This window comes from Megascapheus bottae, chromosome 1, assembly GCF_031878675.1.
Source record: "Megascapheus bottae isolate mThoBot1 chromosome 1, mThoBot2.hap1, whole genome shotgun sequence".
NCBI classification, from domain to species: Eukaryota; Metazoa; Chordata; class Mammalia; order Rodentia; family Geomyidae; genus Megascapheus; species Megascapheus bottae.
In genome coordinates this window covers 17,542,914-17,567,692 of record NC_143509.1, presented here as the reverse complement: position 1 = coordinate 17,567,692, position 24,779 = coordinate 17,542,914, and the positions used below count along the sequence as shown (strand labels likewise).

The 24,779-nt window shown below is 41.3% G+C and overlaps 1 protein-coding gene and 1 pseudogene across 1 annotated transcript in view; one reads left to right on the top strand and one right to left on the bottom strand.

Annotated features, from left to right (window-relative positions):
- Schip1 (schwannomin interacting protein 1) overlaps positions 1 to 23,495 on the bottom strand; it is a 306,497-nt gene extending 283,002 nt beyond the window's left edge. Inside the window, exon 1 of the mRNA XM_090338256.1 lies at positions 22,722 to 23,495. Within this exon, the coding sequence (XP_090194382.1) occupies positions 22,722 to 22,784 (63 nt within the window). The 5' untranslated portion in view covers positions 22,785 to 23,495. The remainder of the gene's footprint in view (positions 1 to 22,721) is intronic.
- On the top strand, positions 15,899 to 16,010 carry LOC150068456 (U6 spliceosomal RNA; annotated as a pseudogene).
- Positions 23,496 to 24,779: the final 1,284 nt, after the last annotated feature.

Sequence of the window (24,779 nt, the reverse complement as noted above, 5' to 3'; positions counted from 1 at the left end):
CACTTCCCATTTTTCAGAGGTTATTTAGAGATAAGAGATTCAGGTCCTTTTCTGCCCGGATTGGCTTTGAACTTTGATCATCAGATCTCAGCCTCCTGAGTAGCTAGGATTACAAGCATGAGCCACCACACCTGGTTTTCTATCCAGTTCTTTTTTGCCTTCATTCCTGGCCTCCTTCTCATATCGGAATCCGTGGATCTGTGCACTACATCTACCCACAGTTATGTGTGCATTGTCTCCTACTAGAGAAAACAACTCTTTCTTAGGAGAATAAAATACACAATTTTCCCTTCCAGTTCATTAGCCAAAAGCACTGACATACTTCCAGAAGTGGCTGGAGAGATTGGATCACTGAATTTGGAAGAGTGGCTTTCTACAATGGAACAGAATATTGGCTACCAGGAGAACTAAGACAGCACCTAACATGAAGAGCACTTATTTAAATTCTACATAATGGATTTTGGTCCTCCTGCTGGGAAGTAAAAAACAGTGCTGTTCTCATACAGAACAACCATACTGTGTGGGGTGGGGGGGGGTGGTAGACAGGTTTACAAATGATCCCTCACCATCAAACCACTTTCTTCTATTGCAGGGCAAACCTTTACCCAGAATCAGAGAGAGACAAGATGCAACACTGGTCCCAAACCAGGTGTTCCCTCCCCAGACTTCCATTAATTAGCAAGAAAAAGATTCACTTCAGCCAAGTAAACACAGCCAGCATTGCAGTGGAGAGTCAGGGGTCCCCAGTCCAAGACAACCAGGACGGGGACGTCTAAACCTGGCCATTCTTCCCCCTCACCCATGAGCTCTGTGTTACTAGAAAAAACACCAGAAAGCCTAATTCAAGGAACATTCTGCAATGGCATTCTTCAGAGGAGTTAAGGTAATGGAAGACATGAAGATACAGAAGGGACTTGGGAGGCACAGCACGGAAATTCAAGTGGGATTCTAGATCAGATGCTGGGACAGAAAGAGACATTCATGGAAATCATAGTGAGGTCTAGTAAAGTCTGTACTCTGGTTGAACTAATTAACCCCCACCACACACACCTTTCCTCTTCTGTCTCTCTGTTCTTCCCTCCTTCCCTCCCTCCCTCCCCTTTCCTCTTTCTGCTTTCTATCCTTCCTGTCTCCCTTCTTCCCTCCTTTTTCTCCTATGTTGAATTGAATGAGGAGAAACTGAAGAAGACCCGACAGGCACACAGGCTGCACATAGCGGGTGGCACACAGGGTAAGAGGTACAGAGGAGAGCAGGGCATGCAGGAGCCCTCTGTGCTATGGTTATGATTCTCCACAATCTAACATTACTCTGCAATTAGAAGTTTTAAAAATACAATTATTGATGTGGTATTCTCTTATTTGTACTTCAGAACTTAAAATCTTCACTAAATATGGTCAAACTTACATATTTTCCTGGTAAGGCAATGTTGTTTACATCAGCAAAATGAAGTAAAAAGTGTATGATGCCGGGCCAGGAGTTTGGCCTACTGGTAGAGTGTTTGCCTAGCATGCACAAAGACCTGGGTTCAATTCCTCGGTACCACATACATAGAAAAAAGCCAGAAGTGGTACTATGGCTCAAGTGGCAAAGTGCTAGCTTTGAGGAAAAAGCCCAAGGACAGTGCTCAGGACTTGAGTTCAAGGTTCAAGGCCAAAAAAAACCCCAACAATAACAACAACAACAAAAAAACAAACCAAAGTGTATGATGCCTTGGCACTGAACACAAAATGAAGGATCCAAGTTTGAAGAAGTGTCAGAAGCCCTCCCGTCCTTCCTTCTTTCCTTATCTTGCTTCAAAAGTACTTTTCTCGACTCTTTAAATGCATAAATCTTTTCCATAATCCTCATAATCGCTGATAAAGAGGCTTCTCTTTTCCTTAAGTCCACTGAACGCCTTCAATAATAGGAATATGGTAGAGGATTTTGCTAAGTAGCTTTAAGGTAGAATAATCTGAGCTATAAGAGCACAGATTTAATAGGTCCCTCATGGGATACAAATATCTCTGTGATTCCTCAAGAGGAGTAACTGTGAACAGGCAAGATGACATTTGTTACTGAAGCTAAAGAATAATTCGAGCTTCTACAAGGTAGAAAAATGGCCTTCTACCTAAGTATTGACTGTTTCCACCTGCAGGAAATGTCTACCCAATCCAAAGATTCTCACATAAGGAGCTGGGAAACTGCATTTCTGTTTCAAAGGTCTTTCAGTCCTGGGGAGCCACCTCTGAAGTTAATGAAAGGAGGCTGGACTATTCCAGAGAAGGAGGCTTAGAGCAGGGACTCTGGAATTTCCCTCTGTGAGTAGAAGAATAAAATGAGTGATGGATTTGCTGTGCATCCACCAAGCCTCTCTGGCCACCCATGCCTGGATGGACATCCAGACTCAGACCCAGGCTTCATTGCAGCCAGCAGGTGTGTGTGTGGGGGGGGGAGGGTGTTTTTGGTTTTGGTGCTGGTCCTGTGGCTGGAATTCTTGTGCTCAAAGCTAGCGCACGATCACTGGAGCCATAGCTCCACTTCCAGTGGTTCTGGTAGTCTGGTGGAGATAAGAGTCTTACATACTTTCCCACCTGGGCTGGCCTCAAACCATGATCCCCAGATCACAGTCTCACGAATAGCTAGGGTGGTAGGTGTGAGCCAATGACACATAGCCAGAAGGGATTTTCTGACTGAGTTTGGGCCCTGGAATGTGTGAGGAAGGGAGGCATGCCACTTGCAAGACTGGCACATGAGGGGAGCTCTGTGCGTTCTTCCCACCCTTTTTTCTCCCCTCTGGAGATGGCCCGGCTAGTCCTGAGTCTCAGAAGGAAGGCTGCTGCTGAGACTTCTGGATCATGGCACTGAGAATCACCAGTCCCTTAGTCACCTGTGCTGGACTGCAATGGGAGTGTTAAGAATTTATTGTCCCATGTCACTGAGATTTAGAGTGCTTTATTGCAGGGGTTAGCCCACCATAATACAGTATTCCTTATGACTGAGGGAAGATGATGTAGGAGAGTCCTGCTTCTCCACCCACTAAGTGGCATTTATTTTGTCTACAACAGATCCAAGACATGGATGCATTCACACATGCTTATTGTCCACTATTACTTCTTCATTCTTCGTTTTTTTTTGTCTTTTGCCTTGTTGTCTAAGTCGTGATTCTATTGTACTTGAGCTTTTCCCATTTGAATTTTTTTTGCCCGTATCAAGATTTGAACTCAGGGTCTCTTACTTGCTCCGCTTGCTTCCTAGGTGGGTGCTCTATCACTTGAACCACATCTCCAGGGGCTTGTTAGTTTGGAGATGGAGTATTATAGACTCCTACCCAGGCTGGCTTGGAACTGTGATCCTCAGATTTCTGCCTCCAGAACTAGTGAGATTTCAGGCAGTGCCCAGCTCACATGTCATTCTTCATCACAGTGATTAGGAAAAACATAAATAAGAAGTCTAAAGAAGATAATGCTGAAAATCTTTCAATGACTTAGAACAAATTACTTTAATATATGTTAAATAGCATATTACAACATTTTCAGTTAGGTCTCTGGTTATTAAATATCACTACTAATAAAAGCATGATGATGATAGTGTGAGATAAAAAAAATCTACAAATAAGCTTATGAGTCTCATGAAAAATATGACTAGAAATGTGAATATACCTAGGTAGCTGGGAATTTAAGATTGTTTTAAAAATTATGCATAAAAATAATTCCATGTGAATTTTTCCATAACAAAGAACTTCAAACTGCTTCCAAAAAAACATACTATATTGGCAAACTGGGGGGTGAGTCTTGCTTTTCTGCATCATTAATTGCAAATAGATATTTCTTCACACTCTGTAGAGACATTTTTAAGAAATCACTTTAACTTAGACTATTTTTTCCACAATAGGTTTTTCTTTAAAAAATACAATTAAAAGGAAGCTTTAATGATTATGATGATGTTAGGGTTAATTAGAAATTAACCTTAAAATAGCATCTTTTTAAACAGTTACAATAAGAAACTGCTCTCCCAGGAAGAAAGCATGTCAGCAGAGAAGGAGCTTTGGCACCTCAAGACCTCATGTCATGAAAAGGGCTGTGAAGGTACAGGTCAAAGATTCACTTCTCAGATGTCCTCTGTGTGAATCAAACCCTGGCCATTTTCAAGATGGGTCACATCCATTTTGATTCCTCATGCAAATGTTATCGACTTTATTTGAGTCACCACCTGAACCTTCATTACTGAAATATCTCTCACCTTAGCTCTAATGTATTATAAAAACTGCCACTCACTGCTCAGGAGAATTAATCACACGAGAAGCCCAAGTTTTGCAGTATAGCCTGTGCCTGCAACCTTATGCGAACAGTGCTCTCCCACATTGAGTTTCTGTCTGAAATAGCTGATTTAAGCCTCTGATAGAGGCGTGCTGGTCCCATATTCATCGTGTTCTCATTTTATACAGTCTGTCCATAAAAACCCCAGGAGAAGAATGCACTGTCTGTCCATGAAAAATAACCCACCATCTGTGCCTCATAGAAACAACAGTAGAATTTTAAATACCTTGGAAAAGCAAGGAGTGGCCGTTTGCATGCTTTTTAAAAAAAAAATTTCCAGCCAGCTCTCTGGTTGAATGGCAACGTTCAGATGAGATGAACAGAGGAGCACAATTAAAAATGCACTGTAAAGACAAATGGAGAACTGGGATCTGGGGCATTTTTCAAAAACAAAGGCTTCCAAATTTAAAGTAATAAAGTAACGTGGCTGCTGAAGAGGAGAGAGAGAGATGCGATTTTAGACACAGCAGTAAATGTCATATATATTATACTACTGTAATATTCTTCAGTTTGACTATGGCTCTTTTATTTCCTGGTCCTACATATCTCCTGCTGTTAACTATTCATTTCCCACCAATCTTATTCTCATCAATAAATGCTGCGGTCAGGCAGAAAGATTCTCTTGGTTTAATTAAATGTCTTTATTAATGTGAAGAGTATAGGCAGGCTTGGACAATCCTAAAGCACCAACCCTGACATTTGAGCAGGTTCTAACAAGCCCTGGGTGCACACTGAACTCTAGATTTTATGTCTGCTTGAGTTGGAGACTCAGAGAAACAATTCTCTCTAATGCTTCGCCCAGTCTTGAGGCCCTACAGCACAAAAATAATTCACACCATGATAATTATGATTGATTCCTGCCCCATGGAACTCTATCACGATGACTCTATATACACAAAATATCATTAATTCTGCTTTCAGTCAAACTGTGATGCAAGCCTCACACAGAGGCCTTTGAAAAGTCATCACTGCCTAAATAAAATTTACTAGAGATCAGCCATGCTAAGAAGTTATCAGCTGTTTTCAGAGGTAATGAGGCAGATAACTAATGTTTAATCCTGTCCATGTTTGGTGTCTATAAAGGAGATGAACAAAGTGAGAGAAGAGAAAAAGGGGTGCACGATCTCAAAACCTGGGAGGGTACCATCCATGAGTGAGCAGGAGCCAAGTAATCTGGGTGTGCCATTATCATCCATACGTGTGATCTGTGCATCCCTGACTAGGAGGCAGAATCAAATTCCAGTGGGTGAACCAGTGGGTGGTTCCAGTCTGGGCCATGACTGTCCTTGGAATCTGGAATCCAGGGTCTTTGACTGGAAGATACTTGCCTGTATTTGGACTGAAGCATGTCTACATTGCAGATCAATCTAACTTTTCTCTTTCTATTGCTTGTTATTTATTGAAAATAAATGCTATAATTCAAAAAGGTTTTTATAAAGTTAGTATAACAATTGACCCACCTCCAAGTCTCCATTTAGTTTTTATTCTCCATGTTCCATTTCTGTCCATTCCTTGCGTCCTATGTTGGTGGCAGGTGTTGTCTTAAACATTGTCAACCGTCATTTAATCTTGCAGTGACTCTGAAAGTGGTGTTTCTATTTTAAAGGGGAAACTGAGACTTCAGAAAATGTAGTGTCTTGCCTTGGGTTGCAAGACCATGTGAAATATCCTGAAAATGAGTGTTGGTAGATTCCTTGTCTCCTCTGCATCACAATGCTGTCTTGCTTGTAAAGTCACAAGCAGACTTTTATATCCTACTTTTACTTTTTCATTTTTTCTAAATTAACTTCTTCCTATCTCAATTATTGGCTGCCCAAAATTCATTTGAACAAATGCATTATAACTTAACTGCTTCACTATTCTGGAATATTTACATATGTTTCATTTCTCAGCTTATAGAAAGAATCAGGATTGCAGTGAACACTTTTGTACATAATCTATCTTTCTTGCTTTTAGAATTCCTTTAGCATTACTACCTAAGGATAAATTCCCTAAAGTTGTATTAGTTTGCAAGGGATATAAACAAAATATTTAATTATTTTAAATACATTTATATACCTTGCAGAGTTTTTATAGGACTTTTAATAAGGGGATGAGAAATATTACATTAAAAGATCCTGACTTCTGGCTACATGCTCAGCTCTAAACTGCATGTTAGATATACAGAAATATCAGAAGATCAAGTTCCAGTCTTCTTAGTGCTTAATTCTACTGGGGTACAAAGTTAGTAACTTAAGTATGCACTTCCAGACCAATTAAACAATTTGTCTTTCAGATGTATTTCAAGTGAATTTATACTTTGATATTTGTGCAAAAAACACCACAAAGCCAAAAGTGACAGCAGCATATTAATTAAAGAGAAATTGTTCTGAGATGTGCAGTAGAAGAGACTTGAAAGCTGTGGTCCCAAATTGACAGGACCCCATAAATTTAGCCAAATGCAAGTCCCACACTCTATGACTTTGCACTTGGACTTGAGCCTTGCTCTACTTGAGTTCTGGCAGAGCTCTGTGTTTAGCTCTGCACACCAAGATGTGATGGGAAATGGGTGTTGAGGAATCACAGTGCATGACAGAAGCCAAGGAGAGGCTGCAGTTCTCCACAATCACCCATTCTCTAAACAGTTGATAAGAACCATGCAGACCTAGCACTGCAACTGTGGGGAGAGCAGTTGACAATTTCCAAATAACCAGAAGCTGGGCGATCACACACACACACACACACACACACACACACACACACACACACAAAATCACTCATACACATCTTCCTCTCTGTAACTAAATGGCTGTAATGCCAGCTAAGCAGTACTCTGAGGTGGGAAGATCTCAGTACAAGGCAGATCTAGGCAAAAAATACAAGACCCTGCCTGAAAAATGAATGACAAAAGCAGAAGGACTTTGTCATGTATGGCTCAAGTAGCAGAATGTTTACCTAGCAAGAAAGCGGCTCAGAATTCAAAATAAAAAAAAATTGATTCACATGGCCTCTCTAAATCTTGATATTTTAGCTGAAAAAGATGAGATAATATCACCTAACTCATAAAACTGCTGTGAGGATTGAAGAGCCTTAAGTGCACTGTGAGATGAAAGAAGGAAACACAGGAAAGAATTGATAACAGGATTGATGGACCAGATTTCAGAGGAATCCAGGTGGGGCCAGTCTGGGTGATAGAAAAAGGAGCTTAAGACCTGAAGAGGAAGGGTGCTTCATCAGAGAAGGAGGGGGAAGGAGTAACTGGCCGACATGGAATGTCAAGAAGTTCACACCAACAGCTTCTTTTCTCTGTGATGCTACATTGAAAGTTTTTGCTTAAGAGCTGGGTTAGGGAGAGAAGTGGTCAGGAGACATCAAAACTGGAGGAATAGGAGGAAAGCAGTGCTGGGCAGTCGTGAGGACAGAGCTAGGATGGGAGGCCACATGTGTGATGTGTTCCTCGATTCCCAAACCAGACAAGTTCAGGTTCTCAGTCGGACAGATAGGAAATCAGAATCAATATGGCAGGAGCACAGAGGTGAGGTTCCAAGGGTATGGTGAAGTGAGGGGTACAGAGAAGCTGAGAGCCGAGATGGCTCTAACATGGAAAGGAGCAGAGGGAGTCTGGGGCCTTTGGGTCTCAGATTGCTCCAGAAACCACAGGGATAGAAGCTTGAGGGGAGGGAGGCAGGAGAGTGCGGTACCAGCTGGAGGCAGAGGAACTTCAGAGGTGAGAATCAGGATAGTGAAAGGTGCTAATCAAGCCTGTGAGGCATCCTGAAAGGCAGGAGGTGACAAGACTGAATAATTAGATTTAGGAATATAGACTAGACACAAAGTAAACTTTGTGGGCAGCTAAAGATGGATCTGCAGGAATTATAAAAGAGGAGGTTATTCTTCCTCTGTAATTCCCTCAAAAGTTCACAGTAATTAGAAATGTCAATGAAATAAGTAAATACTTCTCCAAGAAAACACATCTTGCTCCTTCAAAGGAGCCCTCACACACTTAGTTATGATAGCAAGATCATGTGTTGATAAGAATAAATTATAAATCCTAAACTTATTTACCTTATCCATTGCTTGATTTGAAAGTCTATGAGATTTTAATTAATTATGTCTGTAATATAAATGGTTTCTGTTGCTTGAAAGAAAGTATCTTTTGGCTATGCTGGAATTTGAACCCTGTGAGTGCCAGACAGATACTTTGCTACGTGAACCACATCCCTTGCCATTTCTGCTTCAGTTATTTCTCAGTAGGGTCTGATGCTTGTTTGCCTACGCCAGCCTCAGACCATGATCCTCCAACCAATGCTGCCCTTAGAAATGGGACTGCAGCTGCTCTGCTTGTTTAGAGTCCTCCCCACCCAGGCTGACTTCCATCCATCCTCCTATCTGTGCCTCACAAGGAGCAGCAACTAAAGAGAAGAGCCATACATCCGCCCCCACCAAGTACCTTCTGCTTGCTTGGAGCAGAGAACTTCTTATCCTGGAAAAGAACTAGCCAATAGTACACAAGATAGAAGGAACGAGTCATCTTGACATCGCAAGCTCTGCTCTCCACATTCCTCCTAGCAACCATCACACCTACCAATGGCAGCTGGTGCCCCGGAATGGCACTGTTTAAAATAAACACCCTTCCCAGTTGGCATTTGCATGTAATCTTCTCATTTCCAGCATTTAAAATGTAAGTGTGAACACATCCTAAAAACACGTAAAACAAATGAAAATGAAAACTCCTTAGAAAGGTATGCAGGAGCCGGTATGAGAAAAATGCTAACTTTGGAGTCTTTAAACTCTCACTTCTAGCATGGGAAAGCAAGAAATGTTTCTCTCTCTTTCTCATTTCTCCCTCTGTTAACCTGGTTATATTAAAATAAATCCTTGCTAAAATACCAGTGTCTAAAATCAGATTCGTGAGCTACCCTTTATCACTACCAGAAGTTCTACTCTCAGATAAAGAGAAAGCCTTTTCCCCAACGAGTCTCCAAATTTAGCATTCCCTGATTGCCCCCAAAATGCCATCCCATAGCAGACCTCAAGTACTTGGCAAATGGCCTCTGTGCCAGGAGCCAGAGAGATGGGGAAACAAGAAGAAACAGAGTAAGCAGATTCCAGCGTGGTGCATTCCTTAGTTTTATGACCAAAGATGTGCCATAAAAATCTTACAGGAAGGGTACACTCTGGTTGCTAGTGTCTGAGGTCTCCACTGCAGCCCCCTGGCTCAGTGGGCATGGACAGAAAGAGCATCATGGTGGTAGGAACATGTGGTGGAGGAAGTTATTCAACTCATGGTGGACAGGAAGCAGAGAGTGACAAGGAGAAGCTGGTGCTGGCCACGCCCCTCTGAGGCACACTTCCTGTGACCTACTTCCTGCAGCCCGACCCTACCTACTTCCTAAAGTTTCTAGGGCCTCCCCAAGTAGCAACACTAGCTAGAGAACAAACTGTCCAACCACCAGCCTGTGGGGGACATTTCCTCTCCAAACTATATGACATTGTCTGGCTACTGACCAGATAACTCAACACTTTGGGTTTCTATTTTGTCACCTGTGAAAGAGAGGATAGAGGAGTTAATTGACAAAAAAACAAAACAACAACAAAAAAAAACCTACTTGGCGTGGGACCTGACATAAAGCAGAGCTGTCTATGTACTCATGCTCACTGTAAGACAGATGAAGGCAGAAGGTAAAATGTAAATAAAATACAGAGGATAATATAAGAAAATAACATGTGGAGCACTTAATGTCTGACATATGAAAAGTAGCTTTCTACAGACATTAGGTATTATAATTATCAATCCAGGTTTTAAAAAGGGAATGCATTATTTGTGTCCTTTTTAAAAACTGAAGGAGAACTTGAGTTAATAACAGTAGGGGAAATGGGTATGACTTAGTTTCTAAGCCTGCTGGTAAAAAAAAAATTACCAATTGAATGGCTTAAATAAGATAAATCTGTCTTGCAATTTTGAAACTAGAAGTGTACTTTTTAGTTGTCGCCAAGCTGAGACTGGCTCAGAACTTCCAGAGGAGAATCTGCTGTTGCTTCTCTCCTGAGTTCAGGCAACACTTGCATTTCTGGGCTTGTGGAAACATCACCTTCCTTTCCACCGCCTGTTCACCAGATACGTGGGGCCCCTGGAGCCCCGGGGAGCACTAGCAAGGTGCAGGAAGTATGATTTTGTGTGTGTGTGTGTGTGTGTGTGTGTGTCTATATCCACATTTCTGATATAAATTTTGACTGTATTGCATAAGGACTCTCTACTCATCTTAACTCAGTCTTCAAGGATCCTACTTCCAAATAAGTTCCTATCTGTGAGGGTTGGGATTTTTTACCCTCTTGGGGACACCATTGAACCCATCCTGCTAAATAGGAAAGCAAATTGGAAGTAACTGGAACAGGGGTGCTGGGTGAATAGTTTAACCAAAGGGAGCATATCATGACATTCGTTAATGGGGCCCTTAGCCTGAGCTCTCAGTGCAGAAGTGAAGCCATGAGGAGGCATTGCAGCAAACAATTGCTTTCCTGGGTCTTCCAGCTGCATGCTGGATTGTATGTGGAAGTGCAAAGACACAGGGAGCCAGTAGGTGGCATATGTGCATGATTTCTAGTGGATAACATGTGTGCATGGTTTTCAGTAGGTGATATGTGAGCACAATTGGTTGCCAGTGTTACTACTTGCAACAAGTAGTAACACTTCCAGATCTGTGTAGGCAACTCATGATTTAAAAAAGTTGTAAGAAGTGGTTTGGGAAGGAGTGCAGTGAGCAGAAACAGAATCCTCTGGAAGGATGGACCATAAAGTGCTGGGAGAAAGACTCTAATTGTTGCAGTCCTGAGGCTTGTCAACAGCACTAGTTCAGAATCGGCAAGGGGTGTTGTGGAATGGTTCAGTCTGTTTTCTCGTCTAGTTAGAACAATGTCCAGATGTGCACATGTGTCTGACACCCCTCTAGACCAGGGCAGAGGCGCTCAAATATGTGTCTGCATTGTGTAGAATTGGGGTTTGAAGACAGGGCCTTGTGCTGTCAGGCTTGTGCTATACCACTTCAGACAGACTCCTGCCTGCTATGGTTTTGCACTGTGTTAGTTTTGGACCATTTTTTCACCTTCAGAATTTGAAAAAGGGCCAACTGTTACAGTACCTCACCTCCCTAGATACTGGCTATTTTCTTCCCGCCTCCTTTCTATGTAAATATACTGCTTCTTTGCGGAGCTTGAGATCATGAAACAGAATGGTGAAACCTAGTGTAAAAAGCAAACATGAGCATCTTTGAGCTTTCTGTTCATGTGACTTTACTCATTTTTTCTGTGATTGATATGTAGAGTGACATCATTAGGTATATAAGATATAAGAAGAATGATTAAGCTAGGACAGGATGTTGATTCCTATAATCCATTCTACTCAGAAGGGTCACGACTCAAGCTCAGAATAGGAAAGAGTTACCAGACCACATGGAAACTGGAAGGGCACCAGGCTTCCTGAGAAGAGTTCTCCTTCTGGAACCCTGGGGATTGAACTCAAGGCCTCCCGCTTGGTAGGTGAGTGCTCTGCCCCCTGAACTGGTTCCTTCCCTCCAGTCACTTTTAAGTTTACTTTTTTAAAAATGAAGGTCCCTGAGTTCACTTGGCCTATTCACTTAGCTGAAACAATAATTTTCCTACCTCTGTCTCTCATATAGATAAGATTCCAGGCATGCCCCGCCACACCCCGCCTGGAAGTAGAAATGGAAAAGGAGGTACTGGAGAAAGCATCTGAAAGAGGTACGACAGCAGAGGTGCTGAGGATATTTTAGCATGATCAGATCTTACTAGCCATTTAAAGTCAGAAACTAAATGGGATGGGAACAATTCCAGGAGCAGCTGTGAACTCCTTGTGGAAGCCCTGTACCTGGCACTGACAGTAACATGAGTCACAGGGCAAGATGATAGGAGATATGTCTTTCCTAAGCAAAATCAGAGATGGCAGGGACCCAGGAAAAACTGCCTTTCTCCCGGTGTCAAGGGTCTGGTTTTGACCCATTCCACGCAGCTTAGAGCAACAGTTCCTAGAGCTCATGCTGCAGCTCCACACCAAGCATGAAGCTCTCCTGGAGACTGAGGCACTGGCATCACGAGCAGCGATTGTTGCCTGCCCAGCCTCCAAGCGGCTGAGATTGACTTCTAGCCTGCATGGACAAAATTTTAGCATCTCATTTCCACTCCTCTCCTTCTCTGAAAAGTCGAATTTTGGTTCTCTATGAAGATTTTTAAATGTTCTGAGGAGAGAATTTGAAGGATAACCGCAAATACACTTGGCAGGCATTGAATAATTTTTCAACCTTCTGCAGCCTATGCAGACAATAACCAAATAAAATAATAAATTGCAACGTGCCTCTTGAGAGTTTTGATGAAAGAAAAAATGTCATCTCAGACCCCAACCAAAATATGGGCTATAAATAAGTATCTACATTCTCTCCTGTCACAGATTCGGAGGTAGTTTCCTACACAAAAGGGAATCTGTTCGCAACTTCTCATTAATAGTTCTAGCAAGTGAGAGATCACCAACTGGGCCATGTTAATACTTCTCTTTACTGTTGATACAGAGAAGGGACTGTACAGACATCTTGCTTTTGGCACAAGGGACGGATTCCACATTTTTCTTCTACTGCTGAAACAAGTACTTGTGGGTTTGGAAAGCATGCCCTACTACTCCAGCTTAGAACTTCTTGAAGCTCTAAGCTTTGAGACATAGGAATGCAATGACTAAGTCTGTCTAAAGCAGGTGTAAATCCTGCACACTTGGGGGTGGGGGGGGTGGTGCTCTGAGTTCTTTCCATATCATTCCCAGATCTCTACAGATCAAATCCTTCCTTTCTTGGCTCTCTTTTGAGAAGCATTAGAATGAACAATTTTACATCAAATGACTAGATGACTAGAAAATACCTATAAACCACAAGAGCATATTCATTTCAGTTGAATAAGCAAACCTTGTTTAGTTCCCAATGTGTTTAATAGTCTGGAAATTTTTAAACATACAAAAAGAGACTATTTCAGTAAAGCTCCATGTATCCATTATCCAGTTAAATTACTACCAAAATACTCTATATTCTGCCTCTCTCTCTTCCACCAGCCATCTCTCTTGCTTTCTGATTCTCTTTCTTCTTTCCCCTCACCAATTATTTTTTTCCTCACCAATTATTTTTTAAAGCAAATCCTAAGCATCAAGTCATTCGCTCCTAAAATTCAGTGTGCATATCTAAAATGATATGGAAGTTTGCTTAAAGGATTATGGCCAAACTACAGTGTCATTATATTCCAACTATAAAAAGTAATCTAATCAAAAAAATGTCGTCAATGTCTGCTTATACTCTGATTTTCAGTAGAAGTAGTAATAATAGTAGTAGTAGTTCTAGGTCATGGGGCTTGAACTCTGGGCCTGGGTGCTGTCCCTGAGCAATTCAGTGCACTGCTCCACTCTACCACTTTGAGCCACTGCATCACTTCTAGTTTTCTGGTGGTTAATTGGAGTTAAGAGTCTCATGGACTTTTTGTGCCAGGGCTGGCTTTGAACCTTGATCCTCGGATCTCATCCTAGTAGCTAGGATTACAGGCAGGAGCACTGGCACCTGGCTAATTTTCCTTATTATTGCAACTAGTTTATTTGAGTCAATGGCCAAACAAAGTCTACACCTTCATTAGCTACTGTATTCAGTTAATATATTCTTCAAATTCTATATTCTAATACTATGTCAGCTACTTTATTCTTTGAATTTCATTGGCTATAGCACAGAACCCTCTTTCTTCATTTTAATAATGTTTTGCACGTCACTGAGTTAGTGAAGAACCTGAGTTCACGGTTTCAAATATTACACATTTGTAATTTTTCTGTTGAGTTCTCTGTGAGGTCACAGTTTCTCACTGGACACATTTTTAGGAAATGGAAATTAGCTACAAAGACTTTATTCAATTTGGATATGTCATGAGTAGTATTAGTACTCTGAACCAGACCAAGATAATATAAACAATCTGAACTATGCCAAAAGTAAGTTCAGAAGTTTAGAGCCTAGAAATTCCTTAGTGTAATTACCTATCAACCTTATATCTGTGGTTTCATCTACATATGGTTGGTTAGATCATGATCTATTATTTTTTACTTTTTTATTTATTATTTTTCTAATTATATCATTCTTCCCATGTACATTGCTCGGAATTTTGTAAAGAAATTTCTCTTATTAGCTAGATTTATCTGCCCCAAAATATAGAACATACCAGAATAAAGCAGACCCTACACTTAAATCTTCCACATTAATGCCCTATTTTGAAGTAATAAACCATGGCTTGACTGGTGGTGTATAATTAGTTTCTTTTTATAGTTCTTTGTTTCATAGTTTTACTATGAATTTTATAGTTTTAATTCTGTTTCTAATCACACTGTCTTTGGGTTCAGGGCAGGGGGATTTGTGTTTGGGTGGATTTTAAAGTTTTATCTCATGTGGTGGTCATTGAAGCGCCACTGTGAGGATTCAGTTGCATACCATACATCATGCTTGGCACTGGAACACAGGCTCCCTTCTCTTCCTCTTCATTTTCCTTGCGTTCAGGAAGCTCCACGTTTATCAAGCATATGATGCTCTGATTGACCCGGGAAATTAATTTCGAGGACAGAGTTGTTTCTAACTCTATTGAGACCCAGTTACTATTTCCATTAACTTCCTCATTTTTTTGGCAGTCCTGGTGACTGAACTCAGGGCCTGAGCACTGTCCTTGGGTTTTCCTCTAGGCTAGAGCTCTACCACTTGAGCCACAACACCACTTCTGGCTTTTTTCTAGGTATGTGGTACCAAGGAATCGAACCTGGGCCTTCATGCATGCTAGGCAAGCACTCGACCACTAGGCCAAACTCCTGGCCCAAGACTTCTTCATTTTTACCCTGGCAAATTCTAGTTTATTAGTTGGATAGACATCACATTAAGGAAGTTAAGACACAGGACTGATCCAAGTTTCCTTTTAGCTCCACGTGGTACAAGCCAGGTAACCAGAAAAAGTAACTTCTTTGAGAGTGAGATCATCTGCCTGTAAAAGGGGAGGAGTGGTACTTGCCACTTCATGTAGTTGTTGGAAAAGTGAAGAACTTGGCACACAAGAGAAGTTGTAATAGAAAAGATAGCAATGTCCTTTTTCTCCATGTTTTTCTATTATAATTGTTATTGTAGGTTAGATAATAATATAGAATGTGGTCTGCCCCCACAAAATAATAAATATAAATAAATACAATACAAAATAAAGTATGTGTTTGCCTTAAAATTCTCCTCTGAAATATGAAATATAGTGAGAGAATGACTTTACAAATTGTGACTCAATAATTCTATGACCAGCCCAATTACAATTTATATAAGCACTCTACAACATGCATACTAAAATACTCAATTAAAATTTTTTTTGATCCTCTCAAAAATAGAATAGAATAAAAATTCAAATGGGGAAACTTATAGTATCAACATTAGCAAACTTGAGATGAATAGAAAAATTAAGTCCAATTTGTTGTTAAAATGTTATAAAACCAAATGTCACTATCAAAACGCAGGTTTTGACATGGAAGACTTCAAATATTTTTTAAAGAAGACATAGACACAAAAATGGAGATACTGTGCTCTCTTCGGCAGCACATACACTAAAATTGGAACGATACAGAGAAGATTAGCATGGCCCCTGCGCAAGGATGACACGCAAATTCATGAACTCATTGGTTTCCCTCATTTGTAATAATTAGTACACACCTAGGACTCTCCTAGCAGAGGATTACAATAGCTCAAAACCTAGATACATAAGGCCATATAGGATGAGGCTAAATGAAAGGATCTCCAGGATACAGAAACAAGAGCTTTATCTTGTGTGATTGTCATTCTTCATGTACTATATTATTTCTCTTCTCTTTTGTTGCTCTTTGGTAAATCTCATATTGTTATAGTATCTGACTTTGTTACCTGGCATACTGTATATATGTTTCTTGGTTTATTTGAAATAGGAAAGGGAAGGAGGGAAAGCAAGATGATTGGAAGGGTGTAAGGGGAGGGAAATGGGGACAAAAACATGAGAAGGGGTACTAATGTGTGAGAAGTAATGCACCTACTATCTGGCAAATATAACTATAACCCCTCTACACATTACAATAAAAAATTGGGGTACCATGGTTTGGATTATAATGATTAAGGCTGTATTATATATTAAGAAAGAAGGATAAGGATAAGGAAGATGATGCAGAGGAATGGCCTGTCCCTTCCTTTATTTTGCATTCCTAACTCCAGGCCAGCATACAGTATTGCAGAATGATAACTTTTTGAAGTGCATATCTATATGTGTGTGCATATTTATGTATACATGTGTATATATATGAAACATCATATATATGTAATCTATGTATATAAACATAACAAAATAAAACAAAATAATATCTATTTCTGTTGTGACCACGCATGGCCCCAGTGGTACAGAAAGCGGACATACTTCATGTGTGTGGCACAGGCACCCTACATGCCTCATATGTGTGGCACACGAAGTCTACATACCTCACGCGTGTGGCAAAGGAAGCATACATACCTCATGTGTGGCACAGGAAGACTACATGCCTCATGTGTGGCACGGGCAGTCTACATGCCTCATGTGTGTCACAGGAAGTCTACATGCCTCATGTGTGTGTCACAGGAAGTCTACATGCCTCATGTGTGTGGCACAGGAAGTCTACATGCCTCACGTGTGTGGCACAGGCAACCTACATGCCTCATGTGTGTCACAGGAAGTCTATATGCCTCATGTGTGTGGCACAGGAAGTCTACATGCCTCATGTGTGTGGCACAGGCAACCTACATGCCTCACGTGTGTGGCACAGGCAGTCTACATGCCTCACACACATGGCAAGAATTGCTTCCCCGACCCCTTCCCTGCTGGCCCAAGTTAGAGGTGTGGCTCCCCGTGTGAGGGGTGGGTGGGAGAAGCCGTTTTCAGCCAGGGGGCCTGGCACGATTCATCCTCACAAACGCTGAATGCCATCTCTGGGGACGGGACTGTCAACAGCCCAGGAAAAGACAGCTACTTGGTGCTGAAAATTTTTCAGGCAAAATTCCAAAAGCCCTCAATGCTTATGTCAAATTGACAAAGTGCCAAAAACCTCTCTGGCATTAAAGTTTCACTCTTTATTGTTCCCTTCAGGTTACCAGCTTGTGAAAATAATCATGTGATCATGTCACCCCAGGCCCCTGACATCTGCAAGGACTCTTGTGTTAAGCCTTGGCGCCCTCTGCCTCAGCTGACTCAAGTTTTGCTGATGAGAGAAGTCCCCGGAGCTGCATGGGTGTGTGGGGAATGGCCAGGCAGACATGTCACCAAGGTCCTGGCTCTGAATTTAAGTCCTCACACAAGGCTGGGTATTGTGAGAAGACCCTGGATGGCTCAGCTAGCATCAAAAATGGCCAGAGCAAGATGTTAGATGCAGAACATTAGCTGGACTGGGGCAGTAATTAGCCAAAAGTGATCAAAATGCAGTCCAGGAGGGCGTGGAGGCTTTGACTAGGCATGGCAACGAGGTGTGACATAGACCCTGTGCCAGGCCAGGCCATCACCAGACCTAACAGGGCACCAGGGAATCTTGTAGCAGCAAGCACAGTGGACTGACACTGTGTATATGTGTGAGTGTGTGTGTGTGTGTGTGTGTGTGTGTGTGTGTGTGTGTGTGTGTGTGTGTGTGTTTCAGTCTGTGAGCACACACTTCTGAACTCTTTTCCTATTCTTACAAAAGACATAATTATAGAAGTCGTGGCAAGAAACAGGACTTACTCTACCCCTACTGTCTGATTAGACCACTCACTCGGCCTTCCTGAGTCCCTGCACTCTGGCTCTAGCACAGTTAATGGCATGGTTCACTTCAGAGCCCTTCCTATGAAAGAGAAGCAGGGGAGGATGGAATCACATGGCCCCCTGGACCTCACATCTGGTGAAATCAGTACTGCTGGGGGCCCGGTAGGCAACTTCTTGTCCTTTCTCTCTGGTGTGTGAGCTCAAGCCTCCAGATTTCCTGTCCATGCAGAGAGCTTTCCAGTCAGTTTCTAATGAGTTATTTTGTCATCTGGAATATGTAGGTTCATGTTGAGGAGTTTGCACTGGGAAGTTTGAAGTCAGCCAGTACTGAAGAGAAGGTAATGCCAAGAAGGTATAGGATGCTGAATAGAAGACCGCTGAGAAACCAGTAAGTTCCAATATGCTCCTTTCCTCTAAACTCTAGCATTTCCATGCTACATGTAGCGAGATTGCTTGGTTTTTTAAATTATTATTCTTTTTTCATATATTTTTTATTGTAATTAATAGAAGGGTTACATGATATTTGCCAGATAGAAGGTGCATTAATTCACATACATTGATACCCTTTCACATGTCTTGGTCCCCATTTCCCTTCCCCCCACTCCCACCCCCACCCCTCATCTTGTTTTCCCCCCTTCCCTATCCAATTTCAAATAACCAAATACAAATATATCTGATATATCAGGTAATAAAGTGAGATACTGTAACAATATTTGGTTATTTGAAATTGGTTAGGGAAGGGGGGAAAACAAGATGAGGGGTGGGGGTGGGAGGAGGGAAATGGGGACCAAGACATGTGAAAGGGTATCAATGTATGTGAAGTAATGCACCTTCTATCTGGCAAATATCATGTAACCCTTCTATTAATTACAATAAAAAATATATTACCATGAAAAAAATGTTCACAATGAAACCTATTGATATGAGGTAATTTACTCCATGTTGACTCAGATTCATTAGTTAATATTACTTCAGTAAGACTATTTAGCCAGACATAACTGTATTTATATTATAGATTTATTCACTATATATTATATACATTTATATTCCATCAGGAAATAAGGAAGATCCAAGTCAATCCTGACATGAGGCTGCATTGCCACCCCAGTGACCTGGTGAAGGGACTTGGAGGACTTTCCACAAGGTTCTGGACCTGGCCGCCATGTCAGTCGTGCAGCTTGTGCACTCACTTTAAAAGGCATATTCCCATCCTGAAGAAAAATCTGGACATGCGTTCTGGACCAACAGCACAGCCCTCCCAGCACAGATTTATCAGTTCCAAAGTCCCCAAACCAAAGTTCCAAGACAGCATCGTAGAAATGCACGCCACTGAGGTTCTGGCGACATGCTGGATTCCAAGTGGAGCTGGTCCTCATGTTGGGACCTGCCACTGTGTGGCATACTGTGTCAAGTTCATAGCATGGGCAAAGGAGGCCTGGCAGAGACGGTCCGCCTGTATCACCACGGCTGAGGCCTGGCAAAGATGGCTGGCCTGTGTCCTCATGCCTGGCTCTCTATGCTTTGGAGACTCTGGGCCGGTGCTTATTTGTGATGGGAAGGCAGATTCATTTAGAAGACCTGGGATGTGAAGAGCAAATTAAAATGAGAAAAAAGTCTCATATCCAGACTAATTTCTCCTTGTAAAGTATCTCTTGGCTCTTTTCAGTGCTGTTCTTGGAAGCTGTTCAGATGGCTCCATCTTTCCTAATACTATTTGTTATAAATCAACCCTACCATGTTACATCGGCACATTAATTACTTAAGATAAAGCAAGGATGTCTCTGATGAGTATCATTGAGTCAGGGAAACAGCAGTCAGCAATGTGATGGTGTAACTCAGGACAGAACTCATTTGATAAAGCTTGAGCAATGGTAATTCAAAACAACAAAACCTAAAATATTATAAAATATGACATTTCCAAGTGGTTGTAGCTATCACATTATGCATAGAAAATTCTGCAGTATGGAGCGTCTATTCCATGTATAACATTACTGGAAGTTTTGTACACCATTGTCTCGCCAGGCCCATGGAAGCATCCACGATTCCTGTGGTTAGATGGACTCCCGTCCTCAGGAGACCTCACTGCATACATGCAACTACTTCAAAGTCAGGGAAAGGACAGCATTCAGAACATCTCTGACCTGGAGCATTTCAGAGGATGGATCCGGGGGTTGGAGAAAGATCCACAGAGAAGCACGAAAGCAGAATGAGTCTCTGAAGAGCTCAGACACCCCCCCCCTTTAGCATCCTTTGGCTTACTGAGTCCTGTCCAGGGATGGGAGGGAAGGATGAAGGAATGGGCGAATATAATAAACCAATGACAGGAACCATCTCAGGGGCTTCCTGCCACTCTACATGCTCCTACTGGGGCCTTACTGTGACAGTCCATCTTGTAGTAGACAACTGCTGCTTGTAGAGGGAACCGTGAGGGAGACTCCTGCAACCGACAAGTCTGTGGGTTCCCTGGATGCTAGGACCATTTACAAGGTCAACTTCTCTCCCTTGGTGCCAAAAAGGTTAAAGTCAACAGTGTGGCTTGACATTCATCACTTCTATATATTCAGCCACTCTGAATGGAGCCTCATGTCCGACGTTTTCAACCAAGCAAACAAGGCCCTCGGTCCTCTGTGGACAGAGGTTATGAAACCTCCACACAAAGAGATCTCTAGGCATATTTTAACATTGGCAAGAAACACAAAATGTCAGTCAGCCAAAGTTAAGATTGTTCACACACATCTGCTACCAACAGAATGTCGTTTAAAAAAAAAAGCGAAAGAAAATGTGAAGATCTCATGGTCTATGTAGCTTTGAATGTTTTCCTCTTGTACTTGTACTTGTGACTTGTACTCTTCTAATAATGGTTGAAAGCGTATTAAACTAGAGGCCAACATATATTTTGTGTTGTAAAGCAGCAACCATTTTGGGTGAAATAAATCCACAGAAGACCATATGTCAACTGCAAAATGCATATACTAGATAGTTGTGCTTATAAATATATCAATAAAAGACTTGTAAAAACTCAACAAATGTAATATGTTACACTTCTGGCCAGATCTAAGTGAATCATATCCTTGAATGATAGAGACACAAATATTGGTGGGGATCAATTTCTGAATCTGGCACGATCCCTCTGCCCCCATCTCAAAGTAGGAAGCCGCATTATACGAAAGAGTCCTGGTTCTATGAATTACGTCCTTGCAGTATGGTCAGTATGAATGACATTCAAAATCTACCATCAAAAAGCCATAGGGTCACAGGAACATTCGGTGTGTGAGAAACACTATGTGCCTGTAACAGTCTGAGCAGAACTATCAACTCTGGGAACATAAAACAAAAAGAACTAGAATTACTAATTTACCTCTTATTCTTTTCTTTTCTTTTTTAAAGCTGAATTCTTTTAAATTTTGACATCAGTTGGGAAAATCGTCAGTTGATCTACCGAGCAAAGGTGACAAAACTGTATAATAAGATCTCACTAATATAAAATTAAGTCACATCCTATAAAATTATACACTCCATACACTGTCAAAATGTAAATAGCGTTTATCCAAAATCAAATGCCAAATTACTGAAAAGCGAAGTGCTATAGCAATTCATTTGAAAATTGCCCATAAAAGAAAGATTTAGCTATGTTTCAATTAGAGGTTTTGCAAAGTAAATTGCATTTACTACCAATTTTTAAATAAGAGAACTATTGAGGAAAATACATTTTATCCTATGATGATATAAAAAGATTGATACAATTTTAAAATAAAAGATTCAGCATAAATAAGTGTCCCAAACTACACTCTGAACTGGCCTGAAAAAAGATAATTATTTCTGAAATTACTTTTTAAGTGATACTCTTCTCTCAGATAAATTTGAATAGTTATTCAAATCACCTGGATAGTAATTCAAAGCATCATTTACACATTCATTGTATTCTTAATTGTCATAGAACTACATGTTCCATGGTTTAAAGATGACTTGTGAAAGGGACATTTAAAAATATCTTTGACTTAAATTGAACTACTTTGAAACTAAATATTTGAAATGATGCTAACTGACCCACATCTAAACCTTGTCAAGAATCTGTTCTCTCTGTTTCCAAGGCTTTTCCTTTGATGTCAATAAATGTAAACATTTGTAAAAGCCCCAGTGGGCCACCACATTAGAACACCTAGACAGCTGCTTTTTTTGAAGGTGTAATCCACAAGAATTTGATTTCTCAAAATGAGTAAGATCATGAAGTACTTTACAAAGAGATGCATTTACAAAGAACAGCATGTACATCTTAAACTATGTACATGTGTATGTGAAAATGCTATTTCCAAAGCAACTTGTTTGTCCACCTGCCATGAGGCTCATTTTTGATTGATTTTTAAGAAGCAAGCTTCTCAAAATTCAAAGCACTAAGCAGTCACGTATGAACAAAGCCAATACACAAGCAATTTTAACATAATACATTCACACTCACTAAAGCCTTATTTTAAATGGTTAATCCTGAATTTAAAAAACCGACGAAGGCTGCCACTCTCTATAGCTTAGATGTGGCCTGACTTGATCAGACGTGGGTGATTCCTCTCTTCCTAGATTACAGGACAGGCTTACACCCCATGAGAGGCATTGGGAGAACTTACACTGTTGGAATGCTTGGCAGGCTCACAGTGCCAGGGGGTCACAGGGTGCCTGGAGCTGTCCATGCTGCTGAAGAAACACTCTGGCCCATTGGAGAGAGGAGAGGGTGGTTTGCAGGAAGCAGAGTTGAAAGGAATCCTACAGGGGCCGCCGCTCAGAGTAGCAGGTAGGGTTACCTGAAAATCCTCCACTCCACATACTACCAAGGAAATGTTCAGTGCCTCCAGCTTTTAACCATGCACGGACAGCTCTTGGTGCAGAACTCTTCGATGAGACCGGGAGAACTCTATGGGAAATGAAGTTGGCTTGTTTTTCATTTCTTCTTCTATTTTTGCTTGTGTTCTTCACATTGAAGACAAAGGAAAGCACAGCTGTCCAGGTGAAGTTCTTGATCTCAATGTTTAGTCCTAAGCAACTAATCCACTTCCCCTTGATGTAGCATCTACTTTTTTAAAGGGAATCATTTAGAAAAAAAGCTGTGAATTCCACAACATTGCACAAAAGGTGCGTGCCTGTGCACGCCGGTCTGTCTCCTCCAGCCCCAGGCCCCTCTGCTTCAGATTCTGGCTGGTACAGATCAGGGTCTTCTGACTTGCACAGATCATCTCCTTCTGAGCCTGCAGGGAATAAAGAGCCACATGACACCCAATGATGTCATCTCTGAAGCAGGTCACAGTGCTGCTGGATTTAAAGATGAAGTCCTTCCATTAAGAAATTTAGCAGACTTCCTTGAAAATCCGTTTGCATTCAATACCTCCATCTTCTACCCATTTACTTAACCCTATCAACACAGGAGCATGTGGAGCAGCTCAGTTTATGGCTCCTACATGAAGCAGTCTCTTTTAAGCTAGAATCCATCTGGGTACAGCTTTAGGGTGCAGATAATTATAATGAATGCACAGGCAGAGAGTGCAAAGGAATTTCCCTTCCAGATGGGCCTGTGGGCGCTCAGAAACTCCAGTGTGTACTTCCAAAGCACCTCTCCCAGATTTTAACATGTAGAAAATGTCAGTCTTCTTAAAAATCAAATCCACAATGATTGCAAAATAAAAATGCGGGCAACTGTGTTCCAGAATTCGAACAACATTTTGTGAAATGGAATAAAAACCAGTTTAGAATGTAAAACGGTCTCACTAATGCTTTGCTTTCTTTGCAAGAACCTGAAGATGTTTTTCAAAAGCTGACAGGAAACCTTTTATTCATTATGTTCAGATGGTTTTTAAGCTCTGAATGAAATAATGAGTAGTATTTTAGTTGTATCAAAATTAATCTGCACACCCCAGTTGGCACTAGACCCTGTGGCTAGGGACCACGGTAAAGAATGAGTTGAGGAATATCTACTTCGATTCTGTGTGTCACCTTTCTTTCTTCTTTCTTGTCAGTTATGTGCCATAATTAACAATTTTTGATCATAATTGACACTCCACTCAGCTAATACTCAGAGTGCTTAATGCCTTTTCATAGCAACTAAACAGTTGTCATAGGCACAGTGAAGAATAATTTGAAACCTGTCTAATTAGTGCTCACTGGATACATTTCTCCCAGGGCTAAAACTCAACTAGCCTGGAACGTTGCTTGAAGAGTATATTGCTTTATCATACCCCGACCAACAGAGAACCATACACAGGACAAAAACAATGTTCTGTACAGCCAGTGTCACTGGTCGGAGGCGAATCCAAGAAACACAGTGAAGATTGTTATTGGTTCCTCTCCAAACCACGTCTACACAATGTCAAAACACCAACACCAAGAGAAAACCAAATTCCTACCTGGCTTGGTAAAAATGCCAACACCAATAACTATCCATTGCTTTTCAATTTCTAGCACTTGGTACTTTCTGTTAGACTTTCACAGTGATGAAGATGATCTGAGGTGCTTTTTTTGTGCCAGTACTGGGGCTTGAACTCAGGGATTGGGGCATTCCTTTGGCTTTTTCACTCAGGGCTGGTGGACTACCACTTGAGCCACAGCTTCACTTCTAGCTTTTTGGTGGTTAATTGGAGATAAGAGTCTCACAGACTTTTCTGCCCAGGCTGGCTGCAAACCATAATCTTCAGATT